This window comes from Gymnoscopelus microlampas, assembly GCF_963454915.1.
Source record: "Gymnoscopelus microlampas genome assembly, chromosome: 9".
Lineage (NCBI taxonomy): Eukaryota > Metazoa > Chordata > Actinopteri > Myctophiformes > Myctophidae > Gymnoscopelus > Gymnoscopelus microlampas.
In genome coordinates, this window is record NC_139946.1 from 7,795,119 (window position 1) to 7,815,118 (window position 20,000).

Below are 20,000 nucleotides of genomic sequence, written 5' to 3' on the forward strand. Positions count from 1 at the left end.
ACACTCTCTCTTGCTACAATAGCTGCTGTAGCATTTATGTCAACCAGGAAAAAACAACCATAATGTTTCTATGAATGTAAAAATCAATAGTTAAGTATTTAAGAAACACACAACACATCATTTCCAAGGCCAATCCAAAGTAAAACCAACTGAAACCAAGCAACATTCACTCTGTTCTGACCAATGCCATTTGGATACATACTGTACAGTCATTGTCAAAATTCCAATATAACACAGAATCTAAGTCATACCAACCCAGGCCAATATAAGGGGGTATGAAACCAGAGGCCGATTTTGTATTTTGTTAAAGTTTGTGCTGCATTGAAGTAATTCTACACACTCCTTATATGGTTATGGCTGAGTCATGGTCACATGAGCGTGGGCGGACCTCTGTGAGGTCCGCCCACCTTCCTGCCGGCCGGCCCTCCCTTGAGCCAGTTTAAAAATAGGATGAGCTACACCTGCGCTTCCCTGCGAAGTGCGCAGTGTGCGTCTGTACATGGAGACCAATGTTATTTTTCCAGCTTGGAGGACGGCTCGTTTTGATTGAAAGTAGGTTGTAGCTCATCATCTACATTTGGCCTACTATGGTAGGAGTAAGGGTGCATCAATGGGAGACCACATGTCAAGCAATTCAATGTATGTGTCATGTTCTGTGGAAGGAAGTAAAACAATGATTGTATTTGATCCTTGCATTTCCATCACGCCGTTATATTTAAGTGGAAGTAGCTATAGTGTGCGTCTACTATCCAGACCCCGCCCCTCACCTTATCAAATTTATCTTCATGTGTGAACGCATCTGAGACGGACATTCTCCTGTTGCATGCTACATGTGTGAGAAAGCCAACACAGGACAATGTCCTGACCTGATTCCCCAGACATTTTCCACTTTTCAAATGAGAAAGCAGCTATACACACATATACTGTATACACATGCATGCGTTCACACATACAGTACACAACCTCTCCCTATACAGTATATCTGTGCCTCTAGCCTGCACATAGGCCAGTCACAGAGTATAGCAGCATCTTGGAATACACTTCCAGTGTTTTTTTTTTGTTTCCTGCAGTCCTGTCAGCAGCTGGCCTATATAACATGAACCCACACATAAACATATTATCCTGGTCTACAATAGGCCTCTCTCTGAATAATACATACCTCCTATGACACAGCTACTGTCTCTCTATGAGTGTGGGTGAGGGAGCGAGCGTGCACCCATGAGTGCGTTTCTATGTTTGTGTGCCTATGAGTGTGTGTGTGTGTGTGTGTGTGTGTGTGTGTGTGTGTGTGTGTGTGTGTGTGTGTGTGTGTGTGTGTGTGTGTGTGTGTGTGTGTGTGTGTGTGTGTACACAGTACTATGTGGTTTTGTGCATCTTCAATTGAATAACTTGGGTGCCCTGCTGTGAGGGTATCACATCAAAAACGCTGCTCATCAGCGATATGACCTGGTTTCCTAGGCTACAGCCTCCTGAGCCACTCCCAGCTGAAATACAACGAGGGGCCTACTAAGCACCATCTACTGTAGTCCTCTATCCTTCTCTCTCTCTCTTCAGTTCCTCTCTACAGGTTACTGTTCCAGCTTCCTCAAGTCCACATGCTATGACTTTTTTTTCTTTCTTTCATCCAACATATCGTTGATGTCGGGCAGAAACCTTGTATCTCCATATTCCAACTTTTTATGTTTTCGCGCAAATGAATGCCTACCTCATCATACAAGAGTGTTGCGCAAAAGAAAAAGACGATCTACAAGCTTGTGTTGTCAGACTATTTTAGAAACCTTTTTAGAATGAAAGTAGTTAAGTGTGTCTGTGGGTTTCATAAATATTGAATAAATGAAAAGTATTAACGACTAATAATAACTACAGTGGATCCATTGGAACACAGTTTTTTTTCTCCATTTCCTGAAAAGTAACCGTTTTGGACATTAAAGGTTTCCAATCGACCCAGACGATATTCAACAGCTAGGAGCTAGCATCCTTCATCCAACATAATACAACAGCAGCTATCTATCAAAATGACCCAATTACAGGGACAAAATGTTACTTAGCATACAACTTCCACAACAGTGTTCGGAACCCTCCAGCAGCTATTGTGGTCTTACGTCATGCTCAGCGAGTGTGTGTGGTGTAGGAGCAAAATGGCTGACTATGAATATGAACATGATCAACTGAACACACGGTAGAACAAACAGCAACAATCTTTAATTTACACCTCAGCACTGGTGCTGTTAGCCTGGACACCACCTGCTGTAACACCCGCCACTATGGTGTTAGTTTCCATGGGTGTGCCAGGTGTGCGTGTGTGTGTGTGTGTGTGTGTGTGTGTGTGTGTGTGTGTGTGTGTGTGTGTGTTGTACTCACCCTCTGGTCTGTACTGTGCAACTATGGTGACATTCTGCCCTGCGTTCTTCAGAGCTGCTGCTGCCTGCTCGTGTGTTGCGCTGCACAGGTCCACTCCATTTACCTATGTGTGCGTGCGCACGCACACGCACACACACACACACACACACACACACACACACACAGTTAGATCCTATGTCTTGGATCAATAGTAATAAATGTATAGTGTGACATGAGAAGGCTGTAAAGAACACAGTGGAATCTGGATCGATAGGTCACCTGTGGGTCAGTGTGTGTGTGTGTGTGTGTGTGTGTGTGTGTGTGTGTGTGTGTGTGTGTGTGCGTGTCCGTGTGTGTGTGTGTCCGTGTGTGTGTACATTTGTGGGGGTTTATGCCTTGCAAATGCCTGTTTTAAGCATACACTGTATGTAAAAATGTAGTTAGAGGGCCACATTGGGAATAAGTGTAACTTTGTGTTATTCTCAGTATGAGTTATACAGTATATTGTATGTAATATATAATCAATCAATCAATCGATCATTTGAACGCTTGACAATACAGTACGTTTTCTGTTTCATTTCGTACCCTCTGTGTGAAAATGGCTGATCTACAAGCTCACAATGCCTCACGACACATTGCGAGCTTGTAGATCTGCTATTTCTCACCAATGTTCCCCCCTAGAATAATGGATGCTGGCATTCAAGTTGGTTGTTCAGTTCGTACCGACAGGATGCGGTCTCCTTTGCGAAGCTCCCCACAGAGGTCTGCTGGTCCTCCCGCCAGGATGAAGGAGATGAAGATTCCTTCTCCATCTTCTCCCCCGACAATGTTAAAACCCAGACCTGTGGAGCCCCGCTGTAGCACCACCCGCCTGGGCTCCCTGCAGCGTGCGCACACGCACACGCACACACACACACACACACACACACACACACACACACACACACACACACACACAGTCAAAGGGGTGGATCATGTACAAACACACACAACATTAAAATGTACAGTTATGGCCTGGACCGCTGGCGTATCGGTCCAGGCACCTAGACTCAATGTAGCCTGACAGCACGTCGCAGGTTCGAGTCCCGATCCCGACGACCTTTGCTGCATGTCACTCGCCATTTCCTGTCAGCCTACTGTCCTATCCATGAAGGCATAAAAGCCCAAAAATAAAGCTAAGAAAAATTAATAAATGTACAGTTACAATTACCATTTAGCAGACGCTCTTATCCAGAGCGACTTTCTGTACAATAAGCAAGGTAAGCACATACATAGAATGCAGAAAGACAGCGTAATGCGACAAGAAACTAGCATCCCAGGTAAACCAAGAACCTAGCATAAGTCAAACAATATACTATCAAACATAACAATCTGTACAGTACATTGAAACTATAGGATACAGGGTAAACAATGAACCTATAGCATCCGTTTAAATAACATGCTTTCTAAATCACATTCGTAACATTGTGGTCAAGCAAACAAACCAAACCAAAAGTAACAACAAAATGGGAGCAAGTGACAAAGATATGTCTGCGTGGTAGCGATATCTTGGTCAATCGCTGGCATCAATCAAGGCAAAATTTGACAGCATCCACTTTGCGGGAGTAAACCATTACATCGTAAACTGCAGATTGTAGGAAGGATGTAGGCATAAATACGATCAAGGACAAATCAGCAACATCCCCTCTCTGGAAACGGCCATTCAGCACTGACACCGCCAGCAAACTCTGCTCTTTCCCGGGTGTCCTCTCCTTCCACATGAGGGAGGAGCGGAGGAAAAGCAAATAATCCTCTTAACCACAGTCTCTAATTTCAGTAATGAGAGACTCGGAGCAGGTTGTGAGGTCAGGAGGAGGAATGGAAGAAGGTTGTGTTATTGGCGTGTTGCGTTGCTTTTCGATTGACAGATTGATTGCTTGAAACCCTTATTTCTGGTAAGGCCACTGAGACCAAGGTCATTTTTTTGCAATGGAGCCCTGTATACAAAAGGCGATACAAAATGTACAGTAATACGATTTGACACGAAGATGAGGTTCACGTAATTCATAATACAGAAAAATAACCATATCGATAAAAATACAATAATTTACAAAGGAGACAAGACCATTTTTACTACAGGCAGGTGCATTTGGCAAGTTCCATCATCAAATCTACGACCAAATTCCAAGTATCAATGTAATCTCGAATCAAACTACCCTGACATTTGTTCCATACGGCCCACGCGCACTTACAGCAATATTAACCCACCAATCCTGTGATCTGGTATACTGACTTGAGAATCTGATCTGGTCAGATACAGATACAAAGGGAGTTTAGCAAGTAGCACTTTATAAAGTAATATATAGAGTAATATGCTGTTTCTATCTAAGATCAAGGGGATGAACATTCATCATACTTGTACCACAACAAATGATATATTTATTTATTATTATATAATTTATTTTTAACTAAAGAATGGGCCAAATCTTTTTATTTGTTTAATTCATTTAATTGCGATTAATTTAAATACATGTAATTGCATTTAAATAATGCTGGTAAAACACTATCATTAAAGCTCAGCACATTTCACCATGTAGACCAGCAGATGTCACTATGACACTGTTAGTGAGCTCTCACAGTACATGTATCTTTCTACTCTTTCAACCAGTTGAACCTCAGCATCCCTATTCCGGGGGAAATGTTTGCCAAAAAGAGCAGATCTACAAGCTCACAATGTGTCGCAACGCAACGTGGCGATCGGCTATTTTTGGCAGGAGATTTGGTGTAGACGGGCGGGTGGAAAGCGGTCCAAGTACAGAGCCAAACTCAGGTCCAGTTTACAAAGTAAAGTGGTTAAATGATCTGCTGGGAAGAGGACAGTACGACCATAGAGTGACTTCACACACACGTTTCTATAATGCAGTAGTGGAAAAAGTACTCAAATGTTTTACTTAAGTAAAAGTATCAATACTGCAATGTAGAAATACTCTGTTACAAGTTGAAGTCCCGTATTCAAAATTTACTTGAGAAAAGTACAAAAGTATCGGCATCAAAATATACTTAAAGTAGTAAAAGTAAAAGTACTGTCTGTACTGTAAAAGAAAATGTCCCATTTCGCAAGTTCACAATGTATAAAAATCTTTTGAAAATAGACGATTTACGTCGCATTGTGAGCTTGTAGATCTGCTATTTTCAAATGGCTGAAATGTATTGGGCTGAAGTGGGTAATGTATGTTTTGTAATAATAATCAAAATCTAAAGTAAATAAAGTTGTCAAATAATTGTATTGGAGTAAAAGTACAATATTTGCCTCTGAGATGCAGAGTCGAAGTAAAAGTACTAAAAATTCGAAATACTCCAGTAAAGTAAAACTACCTCCAAATTGTACTTAAGTACAGTACTTGAGTAAATGTACTTAGTTACTTTACACCACTGCTATAATGTGATGTTATTTATTTGCATGGACTGGAGGATTTTCCAGTAGAGGGCCTGAAGAAACTAAAGTGTAAAAGGGTTCATTTAAATGTGATAGCCTACATATGTACAGGTCCATTTGGTTACACCAGCAGCACACTCTCTGAGTTATAAATGAACACTGATGATTATACTGTGTGCCACCACTGATCAATGTAACACATTTGAACCTAATTTCCTCCCTACTTTATTCCAATATTGATGAGCTTGCCACAATGAACACAATCCAGATAAGCAAAGTTTTAACACTGTCAGTGTCACCTACAATAAGGACAATGCTGCCAGCAATACATTGAGTAGGTGGATCCAAATGGAAAAATAACAACAACTCTTAACCAGCAGTGCTGTGCTATCTCTTTTTCCTGCATGCCAACGTCACGATTTGACAGATGAAACCAAGAGGTTGTTGTTTTGATCTGGATTCACCACAGCCAGTGTATTTAATTGAAAGAGCAACATTCTTGATATACACACACACTCAGTTTGCGTTTTGGGAAAACCATAATCCTATTAATCCATAATTATTTCAGAGAGTGTGGACAGAGATAGAGGAAAAGGTGAGAGATGAAAAGGAGGGATGAGAAAAGGAAGAGAAACATGCATGAGAGAAATAATGAAGTGGTTACAAGTAAAGGACAGATATCAGAATGACCATTGTCACAGTCACAGCTGAGTCTTATCAGATTTATCACAATCGAAGCCTCTGATTGGCTGCCGAGGTTATGACGAAACAAGTCACACGTAAGTAACCATGGTGACGCCAGATGAGTGACGAGGGCTGGTATGGTGTAATCCAGCCATCCATTAAAACAGATTAAACAGTAGTGCAGCTCTCAGTGTACAGTTTGTATACAGTGCATTCGTACTTTTATATGTATGTGCGTCATTTTAAGTGTGTGCGTCAGAGAAAAAGAGAGGGACAGAGAGGGAGGGGAGGAGGGAGGGAGAGGAAGTGAAACCTTGTACTGTATGTCCAAGACCATTACTTTTCAGGAAATGGAAAAAAACGGAACCTGTGTTCCAATGAATTCAATGTAGTTCTTATTTAATCACAAGCTCTTGTTAATACTTTTCATTGGTTAAATATTTATAAAATCCACAGACACACCTAAACACTTTCACTTAAAAAGAAAGTCAGAAAGCAAACGCGTCAGCTTGTAGATCGGCTATTTTTGCTACTTCTGTGTGACACATGATCAAATAGAGCATTCATTTACGGGAAAAAGTTTAAATTAGTCCTTTGTGTAATCGCTGCAGCTCATTGGACCACTACTCAGGCCCACATGACCGTTCTGGTCCTGTGTTAACCCATTCAATCCGGGAATGCATATACGGTGTCATTTTAGATTTTTAGCTATAAGTATATTTTATACTTTGGGCTATTCAAAAAATAGCAGATATACAAGCTCATAGCGCTATGAGCTTGTAGATCTGCAATTTTCTTAGAAAAATCATGAACATTTGTGCACATCTTTGAATATATACATGTTTAAAGCGAACATTTTTAACTCAAATTAAAGCTTCTGGGGATTCTACATATGTCCTCTAAATCATTTTTTTTTATTATATATTTTTTACTTATGTTGCTATAATATCAGTGGTTCTCAAACCTTTTTCATGTCAAGAACCACCCAAAATGATATGTATTTGGCCGCAGACCAACATCTCAAAGGGGCTCCCACAGAGACCTTTTATAAAACATTGAATCCGTCTCTTTACACACAATAAAGAAAAACATCCAATTGCATGCTGTCCCATAAAAAGGAAGGTTAGCTATGCACAATTAGTACAGCTCTCTGTACTAATTACACTAATTACAATTAGTACAGTGCTATGCAATTATTATTACTTTTTTTTCTTTTATGTTCTTTTTTCCTGGTGTTTTTTTATTTTTTATTTATTTGTGTTGTTTATTTACTTTTATTATCACTATGTCCCATTTGGTTTTCGTGTCAGAGAAAAAAAACTGAAAAACTATAATGGAGATACACGTTCTGGTCGACAGCAACGATATGTACAGTGTACTGTATGTACTATGTGTGTGTGTAACATGTGTGTGTGAGACAGAGAGAGTAGAGCATATGTATGTGCGTGCAAACCTGGCCCAGACGATAGCATCGTTGCCATCTGCTGCCTATAGCCAAACACACTAATGCACACAGTGGTACAGAGGTCAGAGACTACAGTACAGTATGTGTGGGGTTCTCTGCATTTTGTTTCCCATTCTAGGCCAGTGGTTCCCAACCTTTTCAGGCCGCGACCCCCCAAAATAATCATATTTGAACTGGGGACACCCCAAAATAATCATATTTGAACTGGGGACACCCCAAAATAATCATATTTGAACTGGGGACACCCTATCCTGATAAGCATTTGGAATTGTAGGAGTTGAGGCATTACATTTTGTTTGACTCAGTTCCACAGATAAATATTGTGAAAATAGCAGATTTACAAGCTCACAACACCTCGCGCTATTTTCAGCTCGGCTATCTTGTGAGCTCGGCTATTTTCAGAAATGTTACCTCTTTCTTATATTATTTGACAATTTGACCAAAGAATAGTTTGTTGATTACTTTTGATTCAGTAATGATTTTATTAATTTTCTTTCTTTCTTTTTTGAGGCATTAAAAATGTCTTAAAAAGTCCTTAAATTGTCACTTCACTGTCCGCTGATGGGGACCCCGACCCCCCCCCAAAAAAAAATCATGTGGGTCCAGACCCACAGGTTGAGAACCACTGTTCTAGGGCAGTGGTTCTCGAAACGCTGTAATGATGACGCATACTGGTGTGCTGTGAGACAAGTCCAGGTGTGCCTTGGGATTTTGTGACGACCACATATTATTACTGCAAAGAATGATAATAATAATAATTTACTATATCAGTGTTTTGTGCTCACTCATTTCCCAATCGAGAGTGTGTATTGGGAACCATACATTGGTGCACAACAAGTTTGAAAACCACTGTACTGCAGAGCAACTACTGTGGTGACTCTTGAAAATGTCAGACTTTTCCACACTTTGGAACACACTGTGGTAATGAATAGACTGCCTCATGAAATATAAACTAGGCAGTTCTCTTTTCTGCCACCAGGCATCGCAAGTAAACTGGCTCATGTCCCGGGATATTAAGGTGCCTTAAAGTGCCGACAGCTTCTATAAACGTGTCTGTCTTTATGTCATCTGGAGTAGGACCCAGCGTGTGGACTCTATTTTTATTTTATGTCATTTGTTAACATTTCTACCTCTGCACAGGATTGAATGTTATACAATTTGGCACAGTGAGGACAGTGAAATACATGGCTGTGGACACATTTCAGAAACACCTTTCCAAATACAGTATATCTATCTTATCAACAGCAGAAGACAACTACATCATATTCCATACCAAATATGCACCACCACTTTTCAGCAAAAGTACGGCCTGTTTTCATTCGTGTCACTTCCGATAATAAGCTATGACAGTGTGTGTATGTGTGTGTGTGTGTGTGTGTGTGTGTGTGTGTGTGTGTGTGTGTGTGTGTGTGTGTGTGTGTGTGTGTGTGTGTGTGTGTGTGTGTGTGTGTTTTGCAATAGTGTTTCATATCTTACCTGGTGATGTCATCGTCTCCCATCATGCCCCTGGGCAGTGGTGAGTATCTGGGTGTGGTCAAGGGGGCGGGGCTTACAGACTGGCTGCCGCCCATGTAGGAAGGACTTATATGGTTGTCTTGGTGAGGGGAGTAGGCTAGAAGAACAACACAGACACTCTCACTTTACTTTTGTATTAAACTGTGAATATCAAAGTGAAATTACATCTCCGTAACTCTGAGAGTGTACAAATGAAACCAAATGGACCCTTACAGGTCCATTTGGTTCCATTTATATACTCTCAGAGTTATGGGGATCCTTGAAATTGGAACATTTGAGTAAATTGTTTTAATTCATTTTGATCTTTTAAGGCCAGTCCACACCAATGATTCCGACGCAACTCCTTGCAACTTGCAACTAATTACAACTACTTGCAACCATTATCCCCAGTGGCAGTTGCAAGGAGTTGCATTGGTGTGGACTGGCCTTTAGGGTTTTACCAAAGTTTTCTGTATTACGGTGCATTATTATGTTATGGTGGGTGATTGTGAATGTACTGTGGTTTAGTTACAGTAAGTGTGAGAGGTGTCAGGAGGCCCCCCAGCAGACCAAACGGTCCCAAGCTGGTTATATAACCAACTGAACAGCGACTGGGTCATATGGTATGGCATTTATTTATAACCGAAAAGTTACATTTGAATATCAGTCTAACAATTTTCATGCATTTTAAGTGTGTGTGTGTGTGTGTGTGTGTGTGTGTGTGTGTGTGTGTGTGTGTGTGTGTGTGTGTGCAACTGTGCACGCACTGCTGCACTCACAGTTGGTGACATCAGGTGGGGGGAAATTGTCATTTATGAAGACGGAGGTGTGTTTGGCCACACGGAGGTACACCACGTCAGGAGTTGACTTCAGAGCGGACACCGCGTCCTCGTGAGTAACGTCCTCAAGGCAGGAGTTGTTCACCTGAAGAAACACACACAGACATACAGTACAGTACAGTATGTACAATACATTGATGCATAAATACATAGCCAGTATGCATATATTCACTAACAGTAAATCCAAGCACACTCATTCACACAGGCACCCAACAAACATTAATACATCAATGCTTATTAAAAAAGACATAGTATAACTAATAAGGATGGGGATGTTTGATGTTCTTAATACTTATATGTGTCACTAATGTCACTTAAGAGCACACCAAGAGAGATTTCATTACAAGAAAACGTAACACCCCTTTTTGAAAAGCATTAATCCAAAATGTATTTAATCTTCAGGGGTACTTAAGTAGATCTGTCAGGATGACTGTTAAAGTAATGCCTAATTTACACTCCGTCATACGACGGTGTCCCACGCTGAAAATAGCCGCTCTATAAGCTCACAACATGGCGTATAGCACGACACATTGTGAGCTTGTAGATCTGCCATTTCCAGTCGTATGAAGAAGTATAAACCAGGCTTCATGTTTAACAGTCACATACTATAAAGACACACATGGATATTGTACGGTTTGTGCCTACATGGCTGGGATATTTTTGTAGTCAATAATCTAAGCTTAAAGTTAAAGGGTACGGTTTCTCTTATTAGTTTCTTTTTCACAGACCTGTCATTCTTAATTAGTACAGTATATGCTGTAGCATTACTGTCACTTCATTGCTCACCACTTTTAAAATGCAGTGTAGTGGTGCATGAGGGCAGACATTTAAAATGCAGTGTAGTGGTGCATGAGGGCAGACATCAGATACTGTACATTTAGTCGCTCTGATTATGTCATATAGAGAAAATGTTACAGTTACATTCCACAACACGGTCAGTATAGATAGTGTCTTGCCCCGGGGGCGACGAGTTGAATTTCAATGACTGGAGCAGAGCAAGCCCAGGAGAGAACAAGCAAGATATTTGATGCTATTGGGAAATTCCTTTTTCTTTGTTTATTTGTTTTTATGTTTGTCTGTGTACTTATTTATCAATTAAGTATTTATTGAGAAGTTTAATATTGTACTGAATAATTACAGTGTTTCTTTTTTCTTTTGGCGCTTAAAAAAATGTGCCTTTCTCATTAAAAGGCAGGGTGACAGATCATTTTAAATTCTAATGTGAAAAAACACTACTTGTGTTATAGTTTAGCATTCTGATTCTGCACAGCATTCTGTACAGTAAACCTTTTCCAGACTTCCAATTTTAAGTAATTTCCAATTATATACAAAAAGAAACTGATAGTTATCAAGACGTAAATATCAGAAGTTGTCGCTTATCATCTAAATGATGCCCTGCCTATATCTAAATAATTCATGTGACATTTTGAACTTACAATTTGATTGATTGCAGTAAGGAAGACTGCACACTAAAACTGGCAACTATACAGTATACAGTATGTACGAGTTGAAGAGGTGTGGGGTGGAAGAAGGATGGAGAAATAAGATTTTATTTTTCTTACGCCCATTAGCTTGTCCCCTATCTGTAGCCGTCCATCTTTGTGAGCAGCCCCGCCCTCGATGATTTTGGTCACATAGATGCTGTTGTCACCGGGGACATGTTGATTGCCTACACCACCTGCTATACTGAACCCTAAGCCTGGGAGACAGAAAGAAACGAACAATAACATCAGTATGCATGCATTGTGAAATGTTTGATTTACCTGGAACATGATGTCATGTGTGACATTTACACTATGACGATAATATGACTGCACTGTCACAGCCGACTGTACAATCGAATGACAACATAATAGGTTATAATATAATAGGCTAGACAGACAATGGCACCCACTGCTCATAATAGATAGGATTGGTAAATGCAGAGGACACATTCCACATTATGTGCAAATGTACTGTGGCAAAATACCCCAACAACACAAAACCCCCCGCCCACACACACACACACATTTGAAATATTTATTTATGTCCACATAAACAGAAGTACAAGAATGCCTTGTACAAAGGACACACACGCGCACACACACACACACACACACACACACACACACACACACACACAGTATGTTTTTCTTTCTTCATGAATGAATGCCCTACTTCGTCCTATGACAGTGTCGAGCAAAAGTAGCAGAACAACGAAATCTACAAGCTCTCAATGCAACTTGTTGTGAGCTTGTAGATCTGATATTTTCGCTATTTTGGAAAAAATGGCATGCCCAAAGACAGGTTGAAAATGGTCTGTCTGTCAATAACAATATCAATATGAATCAATTTGCTCTAGCACTGTCTCACCTTTGGGACCTTTGACCAGTTTAATGTCTATGATTCTCTCGGAGAGGCTCCTCCGGCGTCGTATGTACAACCTGACCAGACCTCCTGCCTCCTTCAGCGCCTCCACGGCTCCACTGTGGGTGACCTCCCTGACGTCTGCATCGTTCACACGAACTATACAGTCATTTACCCTGAGAATGACACACACCATGCACCATCAGCTTCAATCATAGACATATAGGTGGTTCTCAATTCTCTATTTTTTTGGGGCGAACATTCAGCGAAAAGATTGAATCTGCAAGTTCACAACGCGTCATGCTGTGACACGTTGTGAGCTTGTACAGTAGATCACGTATTTGCCAAAGAGATTTGGTGTAGACGGAAAAAAAGAGGTGGACAAGGAGAAACCCCAGTCAACAAATTATATAGGGTTTAAAATGGATGTTTTGTAAAATATTTAGTAATATATTATTAATATTGTTTTATTTGAATGTACCAAGTCTGTGACTATATTGCATAGCATATACTGTAAGTAAGCAGCTATCATCTATGCTTCCGTAGTAGCCTAGTGACAGGTTGTAAATATTACATTTGTCACTTAAAAAGTCCATGCTAATGGAATTAAGGTTTAGATTCCTCTAATCTGTAACGAATTCAGTCCAAGTCAAGTTCTGTGGACACGTTATTAATCTGTTACATTTCATGAATGCTGTTTGATTACGTTATGGGCAAATTACTTACTATTATTTAATAAATAATACTTAACATTTTCTATTCAGTTAGGACAACTCTTGGCCGTGTGCACGTGCACGTGTGTGTGTGTGTGTGTGTGTGTGTGTGTGTACCTGAGTCGTCCATCCTGGGCTGCAGCCCCTCCAGGTATAATCTTGGTAATGAAGATAGAGGGGTCCTCTCCAATGTGGGGGTTATCAGTGCCCCCTGCAATACTGAAACCCAGGCCAGAGTTACCCTACACACACACACACACACACACACACACACACACACACACACACACACACACACACACACACACACATCAATTGAGGGCATTCTTATGTGAGTATTTTGGGGGTTTAAAGCTGTTATTTGCTGTGCCTTTTGATATAAAATCTTCAATTTGTTGATCACATTGTTCTATCTGCCTGATGCGCGGGTCGAGGTTTTCTAAAACATGACCCCACCAAACCGACCCAATAATATGTGTTAATTAATGACCTGACCCGACCTGAACCTGCCCCGTTACATTCAGTTACGATCCACACCACGATAATTGCGTCCGAAGCTCATCACTAGACCCTGGCCATACCAAAATATCTTCATTAATGTGCAACCATCCTTACAAAGCAGATACTACGCTCTTTGATCCAATTCACCCTTTGTTCAAATTAAACTTACATATCAACAATTGATATCTTTCTGTATGTATCACCTGTCTACTGTAAATCACACATGCTTTCCAATAGACCTTTTCCATAGCAGCCATATTGACATAAATAGTTATGTACTGTAATGTTACTTCCTTCACAGTCGTACCGATGATACTAACAAGGCTCTGTAGCAGAGCCTTGCCAGTGAGCCAACATGCACAAAAGCAGCACACCTGATTCTGTTTAGGCTAAATGAACAGAAACTCAACCCATTCAATCCAGGAACGCATGCTGTGTCATTTTAGATTTCTTTGCTATAACCATTATTTTGGGCTATTCAAAAAATATCAGATATACAAGCTCATAGCGCGGCACCGAGTGCCATGCTACTATTATATGTTTTTTTAAAGAAAACATTTTTAACTCAAATCAGGCCTCTAGGGATTCTACAAATGTCTTTTAATCAGTTTTTGTTTTGTTTTTAAACTTATGTTGCTATAATATCAGTGGTTCTCAAACTTTTTTCATGTCAAGGTGAAAATTATTTGTATTTGTCCACCCCCCATCTCAAAATACTTTGTTCCAGGTACCCCCAGAAGCAAAGATTTGAGTTAAAAATGTATATATATATTCAAAGATTTGTACAAATTTGCACGATTTTTCAAAAATAGCAAATCTACAAGCTCATAGTGCGGCACTCGGTCCCATGCTATGAGCTTGTATATCTGCTCTTTTTGAATAGCCAAAGAAATCTAACATGTCACAGATGCGTTCCCGGATTGAATGGGTTAATTAGTATCATTGGTAATACCTGTGAAGAAAGTGACACTAGTGTACGGTCACACATGCTTGACCTAAACAGTTGCGTCCCGTCCACTTCCATTAGCTATGGGATGGAGCTTCTGGTTGCGGAGTTCAACAAACTCCACAGTTTGATACCTTGGCATGCGTTGGTTAATCTAATCCCTTCCAGTAGCACATGTGTGACCATGCCCTTTACACAACAATTCATGTCGATATGGCTGCTGTGAAAAAAGGTCTATTGCAGCTGTAGCTCCCTGTGTGTCTTCATCTCCTGCCTTCTCACTTTGTATGAGGCTGTAGTGTGTGTGCATGTGTCCATATTATCCTTGAAGCAGAGCTACTTAAATAGACAGAACCAGGTCACAAGAGAATACAGAGAGAGAGAGAGAGAGAGAGAGAGAGAGAGAGAGAGAGAGAGAGAGAGAGAAGAGGAAGTGAGACATAAAGAAAGCCTCAGGGAGAGAGTAAGGGAGAGAAAGAGGCGAAAAAGGCAAAAGAGAGTTAAGATGGTAGGAAAAGGAACAAGAAGCAAAGGGAGTAAGAAAAGGAACAATAACTAAGAAGTGAGAGATGGGTGAGGAATGGAGTGGAAAGATCGAGAGAGGTTTGGACTGAATAGAGCCTGGTTTATACTTTGCCGTACGGCGGTGTCACTCTGTTATTTTCGGTGAGCAACACTCATATTAAAATGAGCTGAACAAATGGATAGGTGAGGGACTTGGTGAGTTTATTGTCTCCACCAGGCCGGACGGCCGAAGGCCGGAGATTATGTTTTAGCCCCTGTCCGTCCGTCTGTCTGTGAGCAGCTAATCTCCGGCACCGTTGGACTGATCGCCAAGAAACTTTCACACTCCCAAGTAGGCCAAGGAAGAACCTCTGCTTACATTTTTTTTAATCGGCCTAATGGTGGTGTTATAACAGGCCACTTCACGTTAACTCGTTAATAACTCGTTAACTCTAGGCCGTAAAATCCAAATCATGTTTTACGTTTGCTCCAACATTTTCAGCTAGAATTTTCGAATCAATATAAGTTGAGTTTATTGTATTTATAATTTAGTACAATTGTTTGCATTGGATTACCCAACTCAAGCCAGGCTCTGCAAGTGTATGGTTTAGAAAATGATCAGCAGTGATGTCAAGTATACGATGAGTAAGGACCTTACCCTCTCCAGTGTGATCTCCTCATATTCATAGTCTGCTTCTGTACCATTGACCTAACATAATGAGAGATAGAGAGACAGCGAGAGAGAGACACACACACACACACACACACACACACACACACACACACACACACAGATAGAGAGACACACAGAGATAGAGAAACCAAATGGAAGAGAGAGACAAATTAATTACCCATGATAGATATGGGTCGGTTGATAGTGGGTTAGGGGTAGCTTTGGTATGAACTGTTTAACCACTTAACCACATAAAATAGGCTGGTTGCCAATAGCCGAGTGGTTAAGGCGCACGCCACATTTTTGACCTCTCTTTGACCTTTGCTGCATGTCAATTCCTGACTCTCTACACTGTGGGCTGTCAATAAGCCTGAATAAATAACTAAAACAAATTGTATTTCAATAGAGTTCCAATGTGATATTCACTTACAGTAAGATACACAATGTATGCTTCCATTCATTTCATTATTTAATAATGAAATTAGTCATTTGTTAGAGAATTAATGGTGAATGTATTAAGTATTAAAATACTCAAATAAATCTGCAATTTTGAAAAAGAAAAACATACATATTACTGTCAGAATGCCTCTAAGACAGTCATATTACCTAGCCAGAACTAATGTAGCGTAGAATATGGTGTGTACATCAAATGGCAGAACACACAGAGGATAGCATTAAATCTGATCTGAATAGAGCATTATGTTTTGTTTCTACTAGGCTTATACTGAGGGATGAGCGTCCTCTCCCTGCCTCTGCACAACCCCCATGTTATAACTACTGTGTGTGTGTGCGCACACACACACACACACACACACACACACACACACACACACACACACACACACACACACACACACACACACACACACACACACACACACACACACACACACACACACACACACACAGAGCAACCAAGTTACATCCCAGTGGGTCATGTAATCCCATTGGCTGTAATCTGTCTCTCTCTGCAGTCAGATTAGTATATAATTTGTATTCCTGCCCATTCAAATAGCAAGCACACATCTCAGCCACCATGTAACAATGTCATGTACTGTTACGTACAGTACCACAGTGGTTTCCCAACTTTTTCATGTCAAGGACCTCCAAATTAATGTGTTTGGCCGCGGACCTCGGATACAAGAATTGTGTTGTTGAAATATTTTTCGAGATTTTTTTAGAAAATAGCAGATTTACAAGAGAGTTAACATTTCTATTCCCTGCTGTCTAGGTCAAATGGTGGAAGTGGAGCATAGCAGTAACTTACTTTACACTAATTTTGCTGTGTACAGTACTTCCCTCAGGGCCACATTTTGCTAAATTTGTAGTGGCTGATAGTATTAATTAAACTTGTCTATTTGGGTCACTAAAAACGAATATCCATACGAATATGTATCTACTGTCATCTCTTCTCCAGCTGATTTCTGGTTGTCATACCAGACAGTCATTATGCTAAATTACTCTAATGTGAACAACATTGCACTATATTTCATTTGTGCTGTTTGTGCCAACAACATTTCACTGACTGAGAACAACAGGAATAAATCATGTGTCCCTGGTGGTGTCTCTCTCTATGCTGTTTATTTTGCAGAGTGGTATTCCAGGAAGAGAAGCAGGGATTCCACAGTAATTACATAATAAACTTATCTGACAACATACACTGATTCTCTCTGACAGTTGGGTACCAGTTGAATGGTTTTACAATCCAATTATTCGGAGCCATGAAAGACACCGCTAGCATTAAAGGGAAACTTTGCAGATTTTCAACCTAAAATCCCATTGTTCTCATGAGAGGAGATCAATAATATAGTGTGGCAAAGTGATGACATCTGGTGCTCTCAGGATAAGACTGCTGGCATGAAATGGAAAAGTTATTTTTATCAGGTGGAAGAAAAAGTCTTGATGGTTATTATTATTATTATTATTATTATTATTATTAAATGCGGTAGCATGCTTACTTTAGTGTCACAACAAGAGTAGTGAAACATTACTATAGAGTTTTTAACAAAGAGTGCCATGTCTGACAGCTAATTTATTATCGAAGTGTAGATAGCTATAAGCTATTACTGCTACTGCTACTATTCAAGATATGAAGGCCCTGCTCTATAGAATGTGCCAGTCTCCTTCTCCAGACCATCTAGAGTACGGTCATACTTACATATGGGGGGGTGTCGACGCTGTCGGTGTTGACCACCACCGGAGGGGGGTTGGCCTGCAGGAGGACAGAAAGAACAGAAAGGCGACTGAGAATAGCATAATGGAAACACAAAACAGATGTGTCAGGTGGCGAGAATTGGAACACACATGCACTGACACACAGACGCGCGCACACACGCACACACACACAGCCAAAATACAAAAACAAATCACATTAAGGCTTTAGATGTATATCTCAAGGAGCCTTTGAGTTGAGATTTGATGCAAAACAATGTATGTGCAAACACCACACACATGTGCGCACACGCACGCACACGCACACGCACACACACACACACACACACACACACACACGTACCGATATGACAATGACTTACTCGTCTCGTCACAGTCGTCGTGTTTTGGTACATGTTGAATACATCTGCTACAAATGACCACCATAGAGCGACTACATACACCGCATGACATACTGCACTGTCCTAATAGTGGATAGTATTAGAAGGTACTTCACTGCAATGGACAATGTCTACAATGTAACTCACCACATATATTTTACTACTACACTTGTTGAACGGTGTGCTCTACTGTAATTCACAACACTGTCCTGAACTGCAGCACAAGGCTACATGTCCTGTCTGATTAGCTCATTCATCTATTCACTGTTGCAGTGAAAAGCTAGCTATGAAACTTCAGGGAACAGATATCCTGAAGGCTGTAAACTGCTCATTTGTCAATGTGATGTACCCTCAGTTTGCAGCACACAACCCTTGTCCCTCTCCAGTCTATAGTGTCCTTTCCCCCCCCTTCTGTTCTGTCACCAGCCTGTGCCAGCTTTCTGTTTCTGCCTCTGGACAGGTCAGATACAGCCAAAGACCCCACAAACTCTCTGTCTCTCTTTCCATCTAGATACAATTTATTTTCCCCCAGGCTAATGGTAGAGGGTGACAAATCCTTCCACACAACAGAGATGAAGTCAGTCAGTCAGTCAGTCAGTCAGTCAGTCAGTCAGTCAGTCAGTCAGTCAGGGTATATCTCCACTGTCTCAAGGTCCAATCTTCTCCTCACATCCACAGAGATGACCAAATTGCCATGTGCCTGCCGTGCTGTCTCTCCTCTATCAAACCTCCACACCCCTCCCCTATCTCCTCCTCGCCAGCCAGCCCACCCTATGAACCTCCGGTCTTCCCCAACCTCCAAGCCTGTTGACCAGGCCGGTCTGTGCCAAGAATTCAGAAGTGCCAGTCTCCTCCTCCGAACCAAAAAGCCAACCAACCGACCAAGCAACGCAGCACACCAAATTGACAGTCTACAAAGGTTCACAGCATCAGAAAGCAGAGCGGGGACAGCAGTATACTATCCCTCTACACTAATCCCCCCCCTCCCTCTATCTATCTACCTCTCTCCATCCCACACTCTCTCTCTCTCTCTCTTTCTATCCCTTTATCTGCTCAGCTCTCTCATAGCCCGACTGCTCACCCCCCCTCTGTGTCAAACACACATATATATGCCCTCTCTCCCCAGCTGTCTGTCACTCTGTCAGTGAAGCTGAATAGATGCTTAATACTACATGGATGCATAGATAGGGGTGAAGGTGGAGAGTTGGGGGGGGGGGGGGGGGGGGGGCAGTAAGACTAGGATGGATGGAGGGAAGACAAGAGAGAGGGAGAGAACAGGAGGAGAGAAAGGAGATATAGAGGAGAGAGGGTCATAGGGATTATGGGTATTGTGGGAGGAGTCCTTTTTGCCTACTGAACAACAATAATGAGGGAGAGAGGTCATACACAGATGCACACGCACACACGCACGCACGCACGCACGCACACACACACACACACACACACACACACACACACACACACACACACACACACACACACACACACACACACACACACACACACACACACAGAAGCATAAACAATT

The 20,000-nt window shown here is 41.2% G+C and overlaps 1 protein-coding gene across 2 annotated transcripts in view; it reads right to left on the reverse strand.

Annotated features, from left to right (window-relative positions):
• LOC311051717 (disks large homolog 4-like) overlaps window positions 1–20,000 on the reverse strand; it is a 127,959-nt gene that overhangs the window by 28,496 nt on the left and 79,463 nt on the right. For both annotated transcript variants that reach the window (XM_084066325.1, XM_084066324.1), the window contains 9 exons: window positions 18,079–18,132; window positions 15,906–15,956; window positions 13,414–13,538; window positions 12,590–12,759; window positions 11,800–11,936; window positions 10,178–10,322; window positions 9,381–9,516; window positions 3,064–3,220; window positions 2,362–2,464 (listed from right to left, as the gene is read on the reverse strand). In XM_084066325.1, coding sequence (XP_083922451.1) covers window positions 2,362–2,464; window positions 3,064–3,220; window positions 9,381–9,516; window positions 10,178–10,322; window positions 11,800–11,936; window positions 12,590–12,759; window positions 13,414–13,538; window positions 15,906–15,956; window positions 18,079–18,132 — 1,078 coding nt within the window. The remainder of the gene's footprint in view (window positions 1–2,361; window positions 2,465–3,063; window positions 3,221–9,380; window positions 9,517–10,177; window positions 10,323–11,799; window positions 11,937–12,589; window positions 12,760–13,413; window positions 13,539–15,905; window positions 15,957–18,078; window positions 18,133–20,000) is intronic.